The 12011-nt window shown below is 48.5% G+C and overlaps 2 protein-coding genes across 2 annotated transcripts; one reads left to right on the plus strand and one right to left on the minus strand.

Moving 5' to 3' along the window:
- Positions 1 to 320: 320 nt before the first annotated feature.
- On the plus strand, positions 321 to 3045 carry SODALDRAFT_362499 (hypothetical protein; the record flags this gene model as incomplete). The annotated part of the gene is made up of 12 exons (XM_028614469.1): positions 321 to 368; positions 459 to 490; positions 562 to 621; positions 875 to 1106; positions 1325 to 1403; positions 1473 to 1509; positions 1551 to 1655; positions 1737 to 1753; positions 1844 to 2123; positions 2307 to 2381; positions 2455 to 2466; positions 2592 to 3045. 12 exons carry the CDS (start codon positions 321 to 323, stop codon positions 3043 to 3045), a joined length of 1431 nt encoding a protein of 476 aa, XP_028463484.1.
- A 1147-nt stretch (positions 3046 to 4192) lies between these two features.
- On the minus strand, positions 4193 to 5614 carry SODALDRAFT_328052 (kinase-like protein). Its single transcript, XM_028610590.1, has 2 exons — positions 4682 to 5614; positions 4193 to 4634 (listed from the first exon to the last, which is right to left on the minus strand). The coding sequence occupies exons 1-2, from the start codon at positions 5394 to 5396 to the stop codon at positions 4552 to 4554; spliced, it is 798 nt and encodes a 265-aa protein (XP_028463485.1). The 5' UTR covers positions 5397 to 5614; the 3' UTR covers positions 4193 to 4551.
- Positions 5615 to 12011: the final 6397 nt, after the last annotated feature.

Raw genomic sequence — 12011 nt, forward strand, 5'->3', positions numbered from 1 at the left:
AATCGGGCACCGGTGTGATGACAGGGAATGATGAATGGCGTATTGGAGATCAATCGGGTCGTAGTTATGGTCAGCCATTCAAGGCAAGCGACAACTCCATGGGAGGGGTCTGCACGTATTGCCCTTGACCAGTAAGTGAAAGAGCTTTCGAAATGGCAACAAAGTGTCTCAAATGGATAGTGACAATGTATCGAGTCGAGTGTGGAATAATAGAATTCTACCTTTGATTGACTAGTCGATGGATGATGGTTGTGAGGGTGGACAGGAAATGAGGCAGGGTTCAGTGGCTGGTTAACGTGGGTCGAAAATTCCCCTGGTGGATGTCGATGCCGAGTGGCACACAAAGCTGGTATGATGTAGAAGGGAAAGTGAGGCAAAGAAAGAAAGAAGATGAAATGAAAGCCGTGTGAAGATAAGCAAGCGTATAGTGACGACCACAGTGCTGTGTCGAAGGGTAGGCACTGACGGTAGTTGAGGGAAATGCCCAGCAGTTGCAAAAAAGCACAAAACAATCGCGTTGGTTGCGCGGTTGGTTTGTACGGACGTGGAAGGTGTTCAAAGGGGCAGGGAGGAGGAGGAGCGAGGCTTCGTGTGGGTCTCACGTGCAGAGGAAACCTATGGGTCCGTGTCCCGAAAAAAGATGCTGATTGGCCTATTATGTTCCCTTGGACAGAAAAGCCGGTCAACTACGTGGTGTTGCCCCAATTTTTTAGGGGCACTTGCTGAACACAGGACATCGAATTTTAGATTCACAACAATCAAGTTCACAATTGAATGATTCGATTATCTATTCCAAATGGATGTTTAAGTGGCCGAACAATGACTTGATCGGTATCAATGGGTAGCAGAAGATTATGCGACTGCATGTTAATAGCCCGCTTAGTGAGTTCATGAAATCTCAGCCCGGCGCACTCCATCAAAGACAAGACAGATCAAGCAAAAGCATGCCAGGCACAGCTACCCAGCAGCTCGGGCCAGGACTTGAGGGCTCATGGATAAGCTTCAATGTTTCCAAGATCAGCCCTACGACAGATGGTCCGAAATCTGGGGTAACGCGTCCTCGTCTCCACGCTCCCCAGCCTCACGATGAACCTGATTATGTGGCTGTGCTGCTTAACTAAGCTATGTCCGGTCGGTCGCGGTTTTCAGTGGCTCTTGGTCATGTGATAAATCTATGCACTTACCTACCTAGGTACTTCGTATTTCTACACGTAAGGTATCCGCATAAAAGGTACCGAGTACGAATACACCACCTGACTTGTTCGCGCGACGCTAATACTGCGTCGGGGCCGCGATGCACTGACTGCTGACATACCGTTTACAGAACGCGGACCAGGGGAAACAAAGCAACTGCAAGGATATGCCTCCACCACGGCTTATGTCTCTCTCCCCCGAGATCATCGGTCGACGAATTGGGCGATCTTCCTAGACAAGGTCTTGGCCGTGTGGTCAAACAAACAATTGACGATAAGGCGAGGCCACTCTATCTCACCTGAACTGGCGGAAAGGGTTCATCTATGCCATATTTGGTAAACGAACGACATGGCGAGTGCCACTGGCCTCAGCCGAAACCTTGAAATGCCCTCCAAGAAGAACAAAAACCCATTCGGTCAGACCTTCCTGGGGACGGCCCAGCCCTATGTATACAAGCAACGGTTAGGAATTGCGGACCTTATCGAAATGGCTGATTTAATTTTAGTGCTGCCTACCTTACCTTAGTGCTACCACGTCCACAGAGTCGTGCTGATTGGCGGTCATCCATCAAATTGTCGTCAAATCCCACCCTGATCTCCATTCTCTTATTTATCCCTCGTCCACCTCGTATCACATTCATTGGACCAAGAACGAATTACTCCTTTCCCCGAAGAAGGAGGATGGACGGAGGGTCTGGTTTTTGCCTCGTTTGATGGCCCAACCCAATGGATTAATGCCAAATCACTTATCCAAATCGAGCCCCTGTCAAGGATGGTAAGCGAATGCAAGGGTGGAGAGAGGCCGGCAAGTTCCTATTCGCATAACCTCCATCCATTTCGAGGCCACCATCGGGTCGGTGTGCAAAAATGGGAAGCACCAGGAACGCATGGTACTACGAAGTACGAGGCCCCGCAACTGAGGTCGCACATGTGATGTACACGTTGTATCCACCGGTCCACTTCCCCGCGAGGAGCCAAGCACCGCGGGGAGATCCGGCGGTGGGTGGGCGATTGATACGAAACCGAAGAAGCATTTAAGAGCCTCGACAGACCCCGAGATGGACGGCATTCGATCTATCTTAGGTATTCAACAAGACCGTTGCTCTTCTTCAGTTTCACCAACGGATATTGGTCTACTTTAGCCTACCAATCCAACACCGAACAGCCCCACCACTATCAACAACTCTTGTTCTCAGGAACCAGTGCTACGTCCTAGGTAGTACTAATATCCATTATTTACTGCGTTGTCTCGGTGTGCCAGTGACGCTTCCCTGTGATGGCACTCTGCTTCCTGCATCATATCATCTCCATCTTAGTTGAGTGATTCGGAAGTTAGCTATAGAAGCCGTCCAGTTGCTGTGCACCCAAGCCATCGTGTTTGTTCTCGAGATTGTGAAGACCATACGTATTATCCGTCGCGTCTTCCACCGTCCCGGCACTTAACATATCCTACTTTCACGTACCAAACCCTTACCTCACTCACAACCATTCCCACCGCCGCAATGGGTTTCTCCCGAACGTCCCTTCCGGCTCCCATCGTCGTGGAAAAGCAAAAGGTATGGAAAACACATCGCCACCTTTCACCGCCCCCATCCAAGAGACCAGTGAAACTAACTGCCTGCTGAAGAACCGCACGAGCTCCTACTCGAGCCAGAACACATCCCACTCGTCGGCCTCGATCTCTTCAACAGCTTCATCGAAATATCCCGGCGGTGCATCCTCCCCTATCCCACGCCGCAACATGAACGTCTACACCCACTGCGGCCGGCATACCAACGAGTTCCTCTTTGGCGGGCGATCCTTCACCGACATGGCCCGCTCCCTCTTTCGCGGTATTAAGCGCGACGACTGAAAGTCGCACTGAACTCCGCCATCGCCTGGTCTCCCGGCTTATCATATTGATTGAGTGGGGATAGCCGAGCGAGACGCACCAACCTTTACACGGTATACCAGCCGTCCCTTGAAAGGACAACTGCTGCCGCAGCCTGGAGCATTGGCCGGTCCAATCCTATACCAAGGAAGACCAGCCATTGCGATTCGACCGGGAATTATCAAAACGCCAGACAAGATTGCAAGCGACCCCGTCGTTGGCTATTCGTCGGGAGACGCTCCTTGCACATCCTAACGACGGTGCAGAGGTGTGCCAAGACGTCGCCGTTCATAAGGGAAAGGCCACGGCATGTCTCTTCCCCGCGATCGGAACCGGAAAAGGGTGTCCCTGGCTTTGACAGGATTTGGCTTCATCCCATGTCCCACGTCGGGCCCGCTAGACGTTGAGACATTCCCTTTGATCCCGTCCCCTCCTACTCTGGGAGACTGGTACGGAAATTTCTTGTTTCTCTCGCCATGAGAGAAGCCCGATGGCGCAATAGTTTGGGATAACGTGGTGTTGGTACTGCTTTGCTCAATGTATAATGTGTTGTCACTCTTGTGCCACATGCTTTTGCGAAGAGAACCTGAAGATGGAAATAGTTGATAGTACTTTTACAAGGCACAAGATACCCAGAATAGAGACGTATACCCAGGAGGCAATGTCCATAGTGGCTGAGACACAGTTCAACGCCATCACTTAGGGGGGACACCCACTTGGATTCTATACCCATATATGCCCCTGCCTTCGAAATGGGACGGCATCCGAGTCGACTTTCAAAGTTTGCCCCTTTCTGTAACAACCTTTGCGTAGCCACGACTCCTCTCCTCGTTCAATGTGTGGTCGGAAGGCTGCCACCACCGAGGGCTCGTGATGGAGAGACACTGTCGGAAAACCCCACAAGTACACCTGGTCCCAGCCGGTTGTTTGGATCGAATTATGCATTAAATTAGGTGTAAAGTAAGGCGTCGTCAACGGGTGAAAGAACAGAGCTGCTCTTGTCCAGGAGGAATTTCCAAGTACTAGAGTTGCCAGGAGGTGGGTTTGCTCGGCGGACCGACGACACTCGAGGCGGCTCGGAGCGCGAGGCAAAAATTACACACTGCAATCTCCTCTTGCTTGGAACCCAGCGGGGCTTGTTTATATTTTCCATAAAAGAGTGGAATGCAGGACGTCAAAGCACGTTGACTCAGTATGACCAAGGACGGACCACCAGCAGGCCACCGATTCAGTTCGCGGCTCCGCTGACACATCGCGAATGGCATCGCCCTGTTAGGCAGCGAAGTGTAAGGTAGTCAATCGACATTACAAACAGTATGCGTCCAAAATATGTAGAGGACCCGGTCACGGACTCCACCACGGGATCGTTTGCTTGCTCCGGTTCTGCGTCGTTCTGTACCTATACTCTGGTCTTCGCTTTGCCTTGCGACTAGGTACTCCTGAAATTGCAGTTCCTGGGCGCCCGATATTGATATCCGATACCTTACTTCATGTATACCTTAACATGCATGATTGGCAGCTGTGAGGCTCTTGTTCCTGTCGTTGGTCGACTAGGAGGCATCGTGATCCCGCTATCCAACTTAGCTCGCATACGCATATCATGGCATTGGTTTCATACCTTCGTCTCTCACTTCCTGTAGTAGCTCGTTGGCTGTTGCGTACTCGCCTCTCCAGCAATTGGAGACAACAGTGCGCAACGCGGGTAGATGATCCAAGGAAGGGAAGTCTCCTGACCTGATGGCTCTCTCCACCTCATTACTCTTTCGGCCCTCGAAGGGATTCTTCCCAGTCATAATTTCAAAGAAAGTGCTGCCCAGAGCAAAAATCTCACTCTGGATCGACGGCTCCTCAGCATCAGGGTGAGAGTGGCTGGTCCCATACCACCCAAAGGGCTCTTTCTCATCAATCGAAGATCCTGCAAAGTCGCCAAGAAGAGCATTGCAGCTAGCATCCAGGAAAATGTTGTCATATGAGATGTCGCAATGGAATATCCCCTTCGAGTGCAGGAAAGAGATTGCTTCTGTCACTTGTTCCGCCCAAAGTAATCTCATGGCCAGCGGGGGCATGTTGTGCGAACAGTCCAGGTACTGTCGAACTGTGCCGTGAGAGGCAAATTGCAAGAGCACACTTGCTTCGAATGTGCCATAGTATGGGAGAATTGACTTGTGCCGACCGAGGCGTTCATATATGGCAACCTCCCTGTCTCTTTCATCTGGATTAGTGTAGCACTTGGCGACAGCATCCACCCGGAGCACCCAGGATGACAAGCCCGTGCCAACGATGGCATTATCGTCTATCCGAGGCGGTATATCAACTCGAACGACCCGTTCCATGTTTACATGTCATCGGCATGGCAACAAAAGCGCGGCGTCTTTCGCGTTCGGCGCGGTTTGCCGTTCGTGTCGTGTGGATTTTGGTGAGGAGGGGAATATATGTGCTGCAATGTGCCAATGGCTCAATAAATCATGCTCACCTTTCATACTAAGAGAGAGCTTTGACGCACCTACCCAGGCCACCAGTTTCGATTTCAAGTGGTGGACGGGTTGTGAATGCTCTGTTCAATCCGAATTGCGAACAGGGGGAGGCATTAGGCGGGATGTCACGTGTTCGGCTAAGTAGATGTCAGGAAGTCTTGGTGGCTGGTGACGGTATCAGCATTCATGAGACGACTTGAACTGGCACCCAGACACCCCGTACACAAGAACCCTACGAAAAACTTCGTCCTAGCAAAGCACCTGATTGCGAGAAAATCCACATGAGGCCCGAGTCGGATTGTTCCACCACAATCCCTGTCAACCCGCGAAGAAAAGCCGGATCCTTTCGGAAGAGTCTCTGCCGTCTTTAACAGTCAGATATAAAACGACTGCTAAGAATAATGACGTTATTATTATTATTATTATTCTTACTCCGCTATCCTATCTAATCTGTAGGAGCCTATTCAGACTATACGGTCCTTCTCGGGTGGCTATAGAGGGGAAAAACCCAGGGCCCCGGGGGAAAAACCTCTATACTTATCCTTAGTTAGAGTAGTGCCTTAGCGGGGCTAACGTGGCCCCGGTTTACCCCGTCTACGTATCTGGATTATACCTTTAGGCTAATGGCTAACGGGAAGGGTAGTAGGCTATAGTTCGGGTTAGCCTAGGCCGGTTATTAGTAATAGGGCGGGGGTCGAAAGGGTGCCGCGGGGTCTCTGCCATGTAGCGGCCGCGGTATACTAATATCGGTCTCCTTATATCCCCGGGGCCGCGCCTATTATTCCTTCTATTTAATTAATAAAGAAAAGACGAGGCAGGCGTTCCTGCTGCCTAAAAAAAGGGGGGGGGGGGGGGCCTTTTATATCCGGCGGTAGGTAGGAAGGATAGGGCTCCGCCTATACCCGAAAAAATAGTAGATAGATAATAGAATTTAAGGTCCTTTTCCTTTTCCTCTTTTCCTTCCTATAACGCTATAGAGCACGTTATAGGTATCCCCCGTTATATTCCCGCTTACGGCCTTAAAGGCTTACCGTCGCGGCGTCGTGCTAACTAATAATATCTTCTAGTTTTCCTGCTCTTAATTTATAATTTCCTTAGTTAGAACTAGTACGTGGTGGTTTATAGGTAGCGTGGCGGTGGCGTGGGGTTAACTAGGTAGTATAATAGTAGTAGTAATAATAATCTTAATATTAACTGTAAATAAAAGCATAATATAAGTGTCTCTATATCGTGGCGGTATCATAGTAGTAGTATACTAATAACCGTAGATATCTCCCTTTAGTAACAATAATAACCGGTATAAGTAAAGTACTATTCGAGTTATACCGTATATATATCTTAGTAGTGCCGAAGTGGTGTTATAGTGGCTAACCTATAGTAGTTACCTCTATTATAGTACGCGTCTAGGTAGCTACCCGGATAACGTTTCCGCCTACGCTAATACTACCGGCACCGGTGCCGTATACTTTTAATACGCTAATAGCCGGCGCCCCTATAAGGATATAAGCCGTTACTATACCGTGGTGGTGCTATCGGTGTATCGAGGCGATCTAACTAGTCGATAAATCCCCCCCGCTACGAAGAAATAGTAATAGCATCTTATTAACGCTTATAGTCTTTATATATCGGTAAAGGCTACTAGTGGCGACGGTATCGCTATAGTAAGTGGTCTCCTTACGGTATCGCGGTAGCGCCTTACTAATAACTTATTAGGCTAAGGAGCGCCTAAAGACGGCGGCTTTATCCTTTAAACGGGCTATCTCTCGGGCGTTACTTTCCGGTCGCGGCTATAGCGGCACCTTATCGGTAGAGGCGACCTTATAGGATATCCTCCGCCGTGTCCGCTATATAGAGGCGATAGTAGGTATCCTAATAGATAACTATATACGTGGTCTCTTTTCGGTTCCGCTACGGCGCCTCCGCGATAGCAGAATAGCTAACCGGTTCTAGGACCTTAAGTATATCGAGAGCGGTATTAGTGCCTTTAAGGGAGGTAAGGACAGGGCTAGCGAGGAGTAAAAAGGGGGGAGGGCTACGGCCCGATAACGCTTCGATACCGCTAGGGTCCCGGCTAGTAAGGCCCCTATTTAATACTAACTAGGTCGTTATATCACTTCTTCCCCGCTATAGTGCCACTGTATTCTTATAGGCTTCTATAACTTTAAGGGTAAGGCGGAAGTCGTTAAGCCTTTTCCATTATAGGAACTATTTAGCTATCGCCCTGGCTTCGGTATTATAGTCTAGTGCGTCGTATAAATCCCCTCTAGTTATAAGTGGCCTCCCCACGGCACCGAAATGCTCCCTACGCTCTTCCTCGGTCACGTCCTAGCACTAGAGTATTATATACTCCGCTATTTCTGCTCCTCCGTTACTATAGGGGCACCGCGTTATTAGAAATCCCGGCACCCTCGCTTTTACTAAGAAGGCTTATAGGCCTAGCTTTTCTAATCTGATTTAGGTAAGTGCGGCGCTTTATAGCTTTAGTAGTCCTCTATATTTCCGGAGGGAGTATTATATCGGGGGGCGGCTTAGTACTGCTACGGTATAGGTATACGGTCTCCGTGCCTCTACCTAGGTTTAACCCTAGTCCCTTATAAGGGTTTTCCTCGGGGCCGTGTTTCCGGTCTAGGTTATTAGGGTATTAAGCTAGGCTATCCACGCGAGGGCCGCGTGGGTCCTATAGTATCGATTCGGTGCCGCTAGGGCTCTTACTACGGCGTATACTCTAGCTAGTATCTTATCTTCGGTTCCCTCCTCTTATATCCGGCGGACCTTCCGGGTAATAAGGCTTAAGAGGTATAGGTTAAGGGGGGGGATAAAGGTCTCCTTTTTAAGGACCCTAACCGGCGTGGCTTTATAGGCTCCGGCCACTAATCGGAGGCACCGGTTCTATACCGTTATAAGTGCCGCGGCGGGGCCTTTCCAGGGGCTAGCCCCTATCTTATAGACGGCCGAGACGTAGTAGGCGATTATTAGCCGTATTACTATAAGGTATAGCCTTCTTACGTCTACGAAGCTATACCCCTACGCTACCGCGCTAAGCCTAAAGAGGGCGTATATTTAGGTGGCTAGTCGGCTCTTTACCTTTTTAGTGTTTTATCGGAAGCGAGCTTCTTATTAAGCTAAACGCCTAAGAACTTTATCGCCTCCGTTACCGGTACCGAAATAGTATTAAGGGGGAGCGGGGTAGGTAAGGGTTAGCGTGACTTCGTGAAGGGGATATAAATACACTTAGCTAGTTTAAACTATAGTTTACTCGCTATCTCTTAATCTAGGTATATCCGCCACGTGTTGGTAAGGCGTTACCGCGTTTACGCCTCTATCCTGCCGAAGGCGATAATATTCGTGTTATCGGTAAAACCTACTACCGTCGTCTTAAGGACCCTTTCTAGTTCTTCGTATAGAGTAGAGATATAGAGGATAAAAAGGCTAGGAGAGATTAGGGAGCCTTACGGTATACTACTATAAAGGTACTACGGGGGGGCCGTTTTACTATTAAGTAATAACTAAGCTATACGGTCTTAGAGGAAGCTACTAATTAGGGTAATAAGCTACCGGGGGAAGCCTTTCCTTTTTAGCACTCTAAGGAGGCGAGAACAGGGGATAGTATCGAAAGCGCCTTTAATATCTAGTTAAAGTATTAAAGCGGTGCCGCTATAGGCCTAGCTCGCCCTTATAGCCTCTATAACTCTTTATACTACCGTCTTTATACTTCGCCGTATCCGGTTACCTATTTATCCCTCCGGGAGAAGCCGTTACTCCTCCGCTACGGTTATAATCCGGTTAGCTAGTATCCCCTTAAGGACCTTACCTATTATACTAAGGAGTAATATCGGTCGCTAGCCTTTTACTATCCCGTAGTCGGCCGGCGGCCGGCCTTCCTTCTTAAGGACTACCACGGTAGTATAGCGGTACCTTTTCGGGTAGTAGCTCGCTTCGAGGCACGCTATAAAGATAGCACTAAGTCTTTAGTATAGGGGGGGTCTATACGCTTTTAGGAGCCCTGCTAGGAGTCTATCGGGTCTTAGTACCGCCTAGGGTTTTATTTTCTTAAGGCGCCCCTATACGTCCGCTACGGTAATATCTTAGCGGATATCCTACCCGGGGGGGAATTCCGCGCCTAAGGGCCTAGGGGCGGTGGGGAGGGGGGGTAATATGCCCTATCCGGGCACGACTCTGGCTAGCCAGCACTATAGGACCTAGACGGATCTAGGATTTAATATACCCTATCCGGGCATAATTCTAGCTAGCTAGTACTATCGGACCTAGGGAACCCAGGATTTAAAGGGTGACCTTTACTATAGTAAAAGAGGTGTAATAAAGATATCTTCGTCTAATTAAGGGGGCGCGCCCCCGGGACTTAAGTATTCCACGGGTAAACCCCGTGGAATCCTCGGCTCCTACGTATAAGAACCCGGGGGATTCCCCGGTATTCACTAATTATACCCTAGGGAAGCTATAGTATACCCTAAAGGTACCTATAGCGTACTCTGTAGGTACTATAGTATAAGCTATAGTACCGCTAGGGTACCCCGTGGTACGCCCTGGTATTCCCGGTTAAATCTAGGGCGTATTAAATACCCCGGGTAATAAAGCCCTACGTCCCGCGGGCTTTCCCCGGTAACTACGATAGCCTTACTTAAGGCACGTTATGGTTATACTAGTAAACCGCGGTATGGTTAGGGAGAATAGAAAGAAAATATTATTACGCGGCGGCGCCCTAATAGCGACCGCCGCTGTTACTATCTACTGCCTAGCCGGGCGAAGAAGAGAAGAGAAGAAAATAAAACTATACCGACGCCGTGGCGTCCCTCCTTACCGTATTCCTTAGTAAAACCTAAGGCGGGTAAGCGAATAGGTAAAAGGAAAATAAATACTATCGTGCTAGCGCCGCGGTATCCTCTCTTACCGCGTCCGTAATTTATATCACCGCGTGCTATAGCAGAGTCCTAGTTTTATCTATACCTAATATACCTAACTATATATTTAATCTAGTATAGTGATTTTATCGTTATCCGCGGGCGCTTACGGCCGTTCTATAGGGATACCCTAATACTCTAGTAGCGTGTGCAGAGCTAGTGCTGCTTTATCGATGGTGATATCCGTAGCGCGCTCTTTAATTTTCGCTTAGTCTATTATATACGTTTCTTTTAGGCTAACCGAGTAAAAGTCGGCCTATACGGCCTATAGCGCCGTATAGTGGCGGATAATAGCGATAGCCTTATCTTAGTCGGTAATAAGTATATTTACTAAGGCGTTATATCGGGCGTTTATTAGTTACCCGTCCGGGGTAAGCGGCGTTATTAGCACTATTCGGCCTATACGCTATATAGTTAGTAATAGTGGCAGGTTATTAGCGTTCTAGACCTCGCTTTTAGTAATACCCTCCTTAAGCATTATAAGAATTAACCCGGCGGCTAGGATCGGGAGCGCGATAGTATAGTTACGCTAAAGAATAATAGCTAGTAAACTTACTCTCCGTGGGCTTTATGCCCGTAACGTAAAGACGTATAGCGAAATTACGGACTATCTCCCTTAGAGCTTTCTTAGTATTCGCCGTCCCGATAATTCGCTTAGCTAGTAGCTTACTTAATAGATCCGAAGGTGCTACTCGCTTACTCGGGGGTATAAGCGTGGGCTCTTTACCTGTGCGTACTATAACGAGAAACTCCTATATTATAGGTATAATACGAACCGGTTCCTTGGTTTTCTTAGTTAGCAGGCTATAAATAAACTTTCGGATAAGCTTATTAGTCACGTTGGCCTGCTTAGCATATTACTCTAAGTTCTTTTTAAGGTCCGGGTATACCGTGGTGCCTTAGGCTTCTAGTAAGACTATATCGTATATTATTTTAGAGAGGTATACGTGATCTTTAACGTGCTATAGTATAAATCCTAGAATTATCGACGCGGCTAGCTTTTCAGGGGTCTTAGCCTATAAAACCCTAGCGGAAGACGGGCTAGCGGCGGTATCCGCCGCCTCTACCTTATTTTCGAGGTCGATAAACGCCGCCGAACACGGGCCGGAGTTTACGATAGGACTATACGCGTCGGTAACGCGTATCGATTACGGGGTCTTAACGAACTTTCCCGTATAGTTACGGGGGGCGTCGGGATCTCTGGCTATAATATATTACTTAAATATAATATTAGGCTAATTCTACGATACTAGGATAGGGTTCGCGTCTACTAAGAACTCGGGCTAGGGAATTTAGTTTACGATGTTACGGGCTTCGGCTTTTAAGATAATCTAGTAAATCTTAGGGTGATTACTTAGCATAAACACGGTTCTATCTAAATCGCGGGTTTCGGGGCTATTATATCCCTACACCTCTACGTGTCTACGGAATTCGGCGACTTTAGACTTATAGGTAGTCTTCTGAAGTGCGAATCTTGTTCCTAAGGCGGAAAACTCGTTTTCTAGACGCTCCTCGCCACCGTAGAGTATGATAGCTCGGAAATATCCTTCCTTAG

This window comes from Sodiomyces alkalinus, assembly GCF_003711515.1.
Source record: "Sodiomyces alkalinus F11 unplaced genomic scaffold SODALscaffold_10, whole genome shotgun sequence".
Lineage (NCBI taxonomy): Eukaryota > Fungi > Ascomycota > Sordariomycetes > Glomerellales > Plectosphaerellaceae > Sodiomyces > Sodiomyces alkalinus.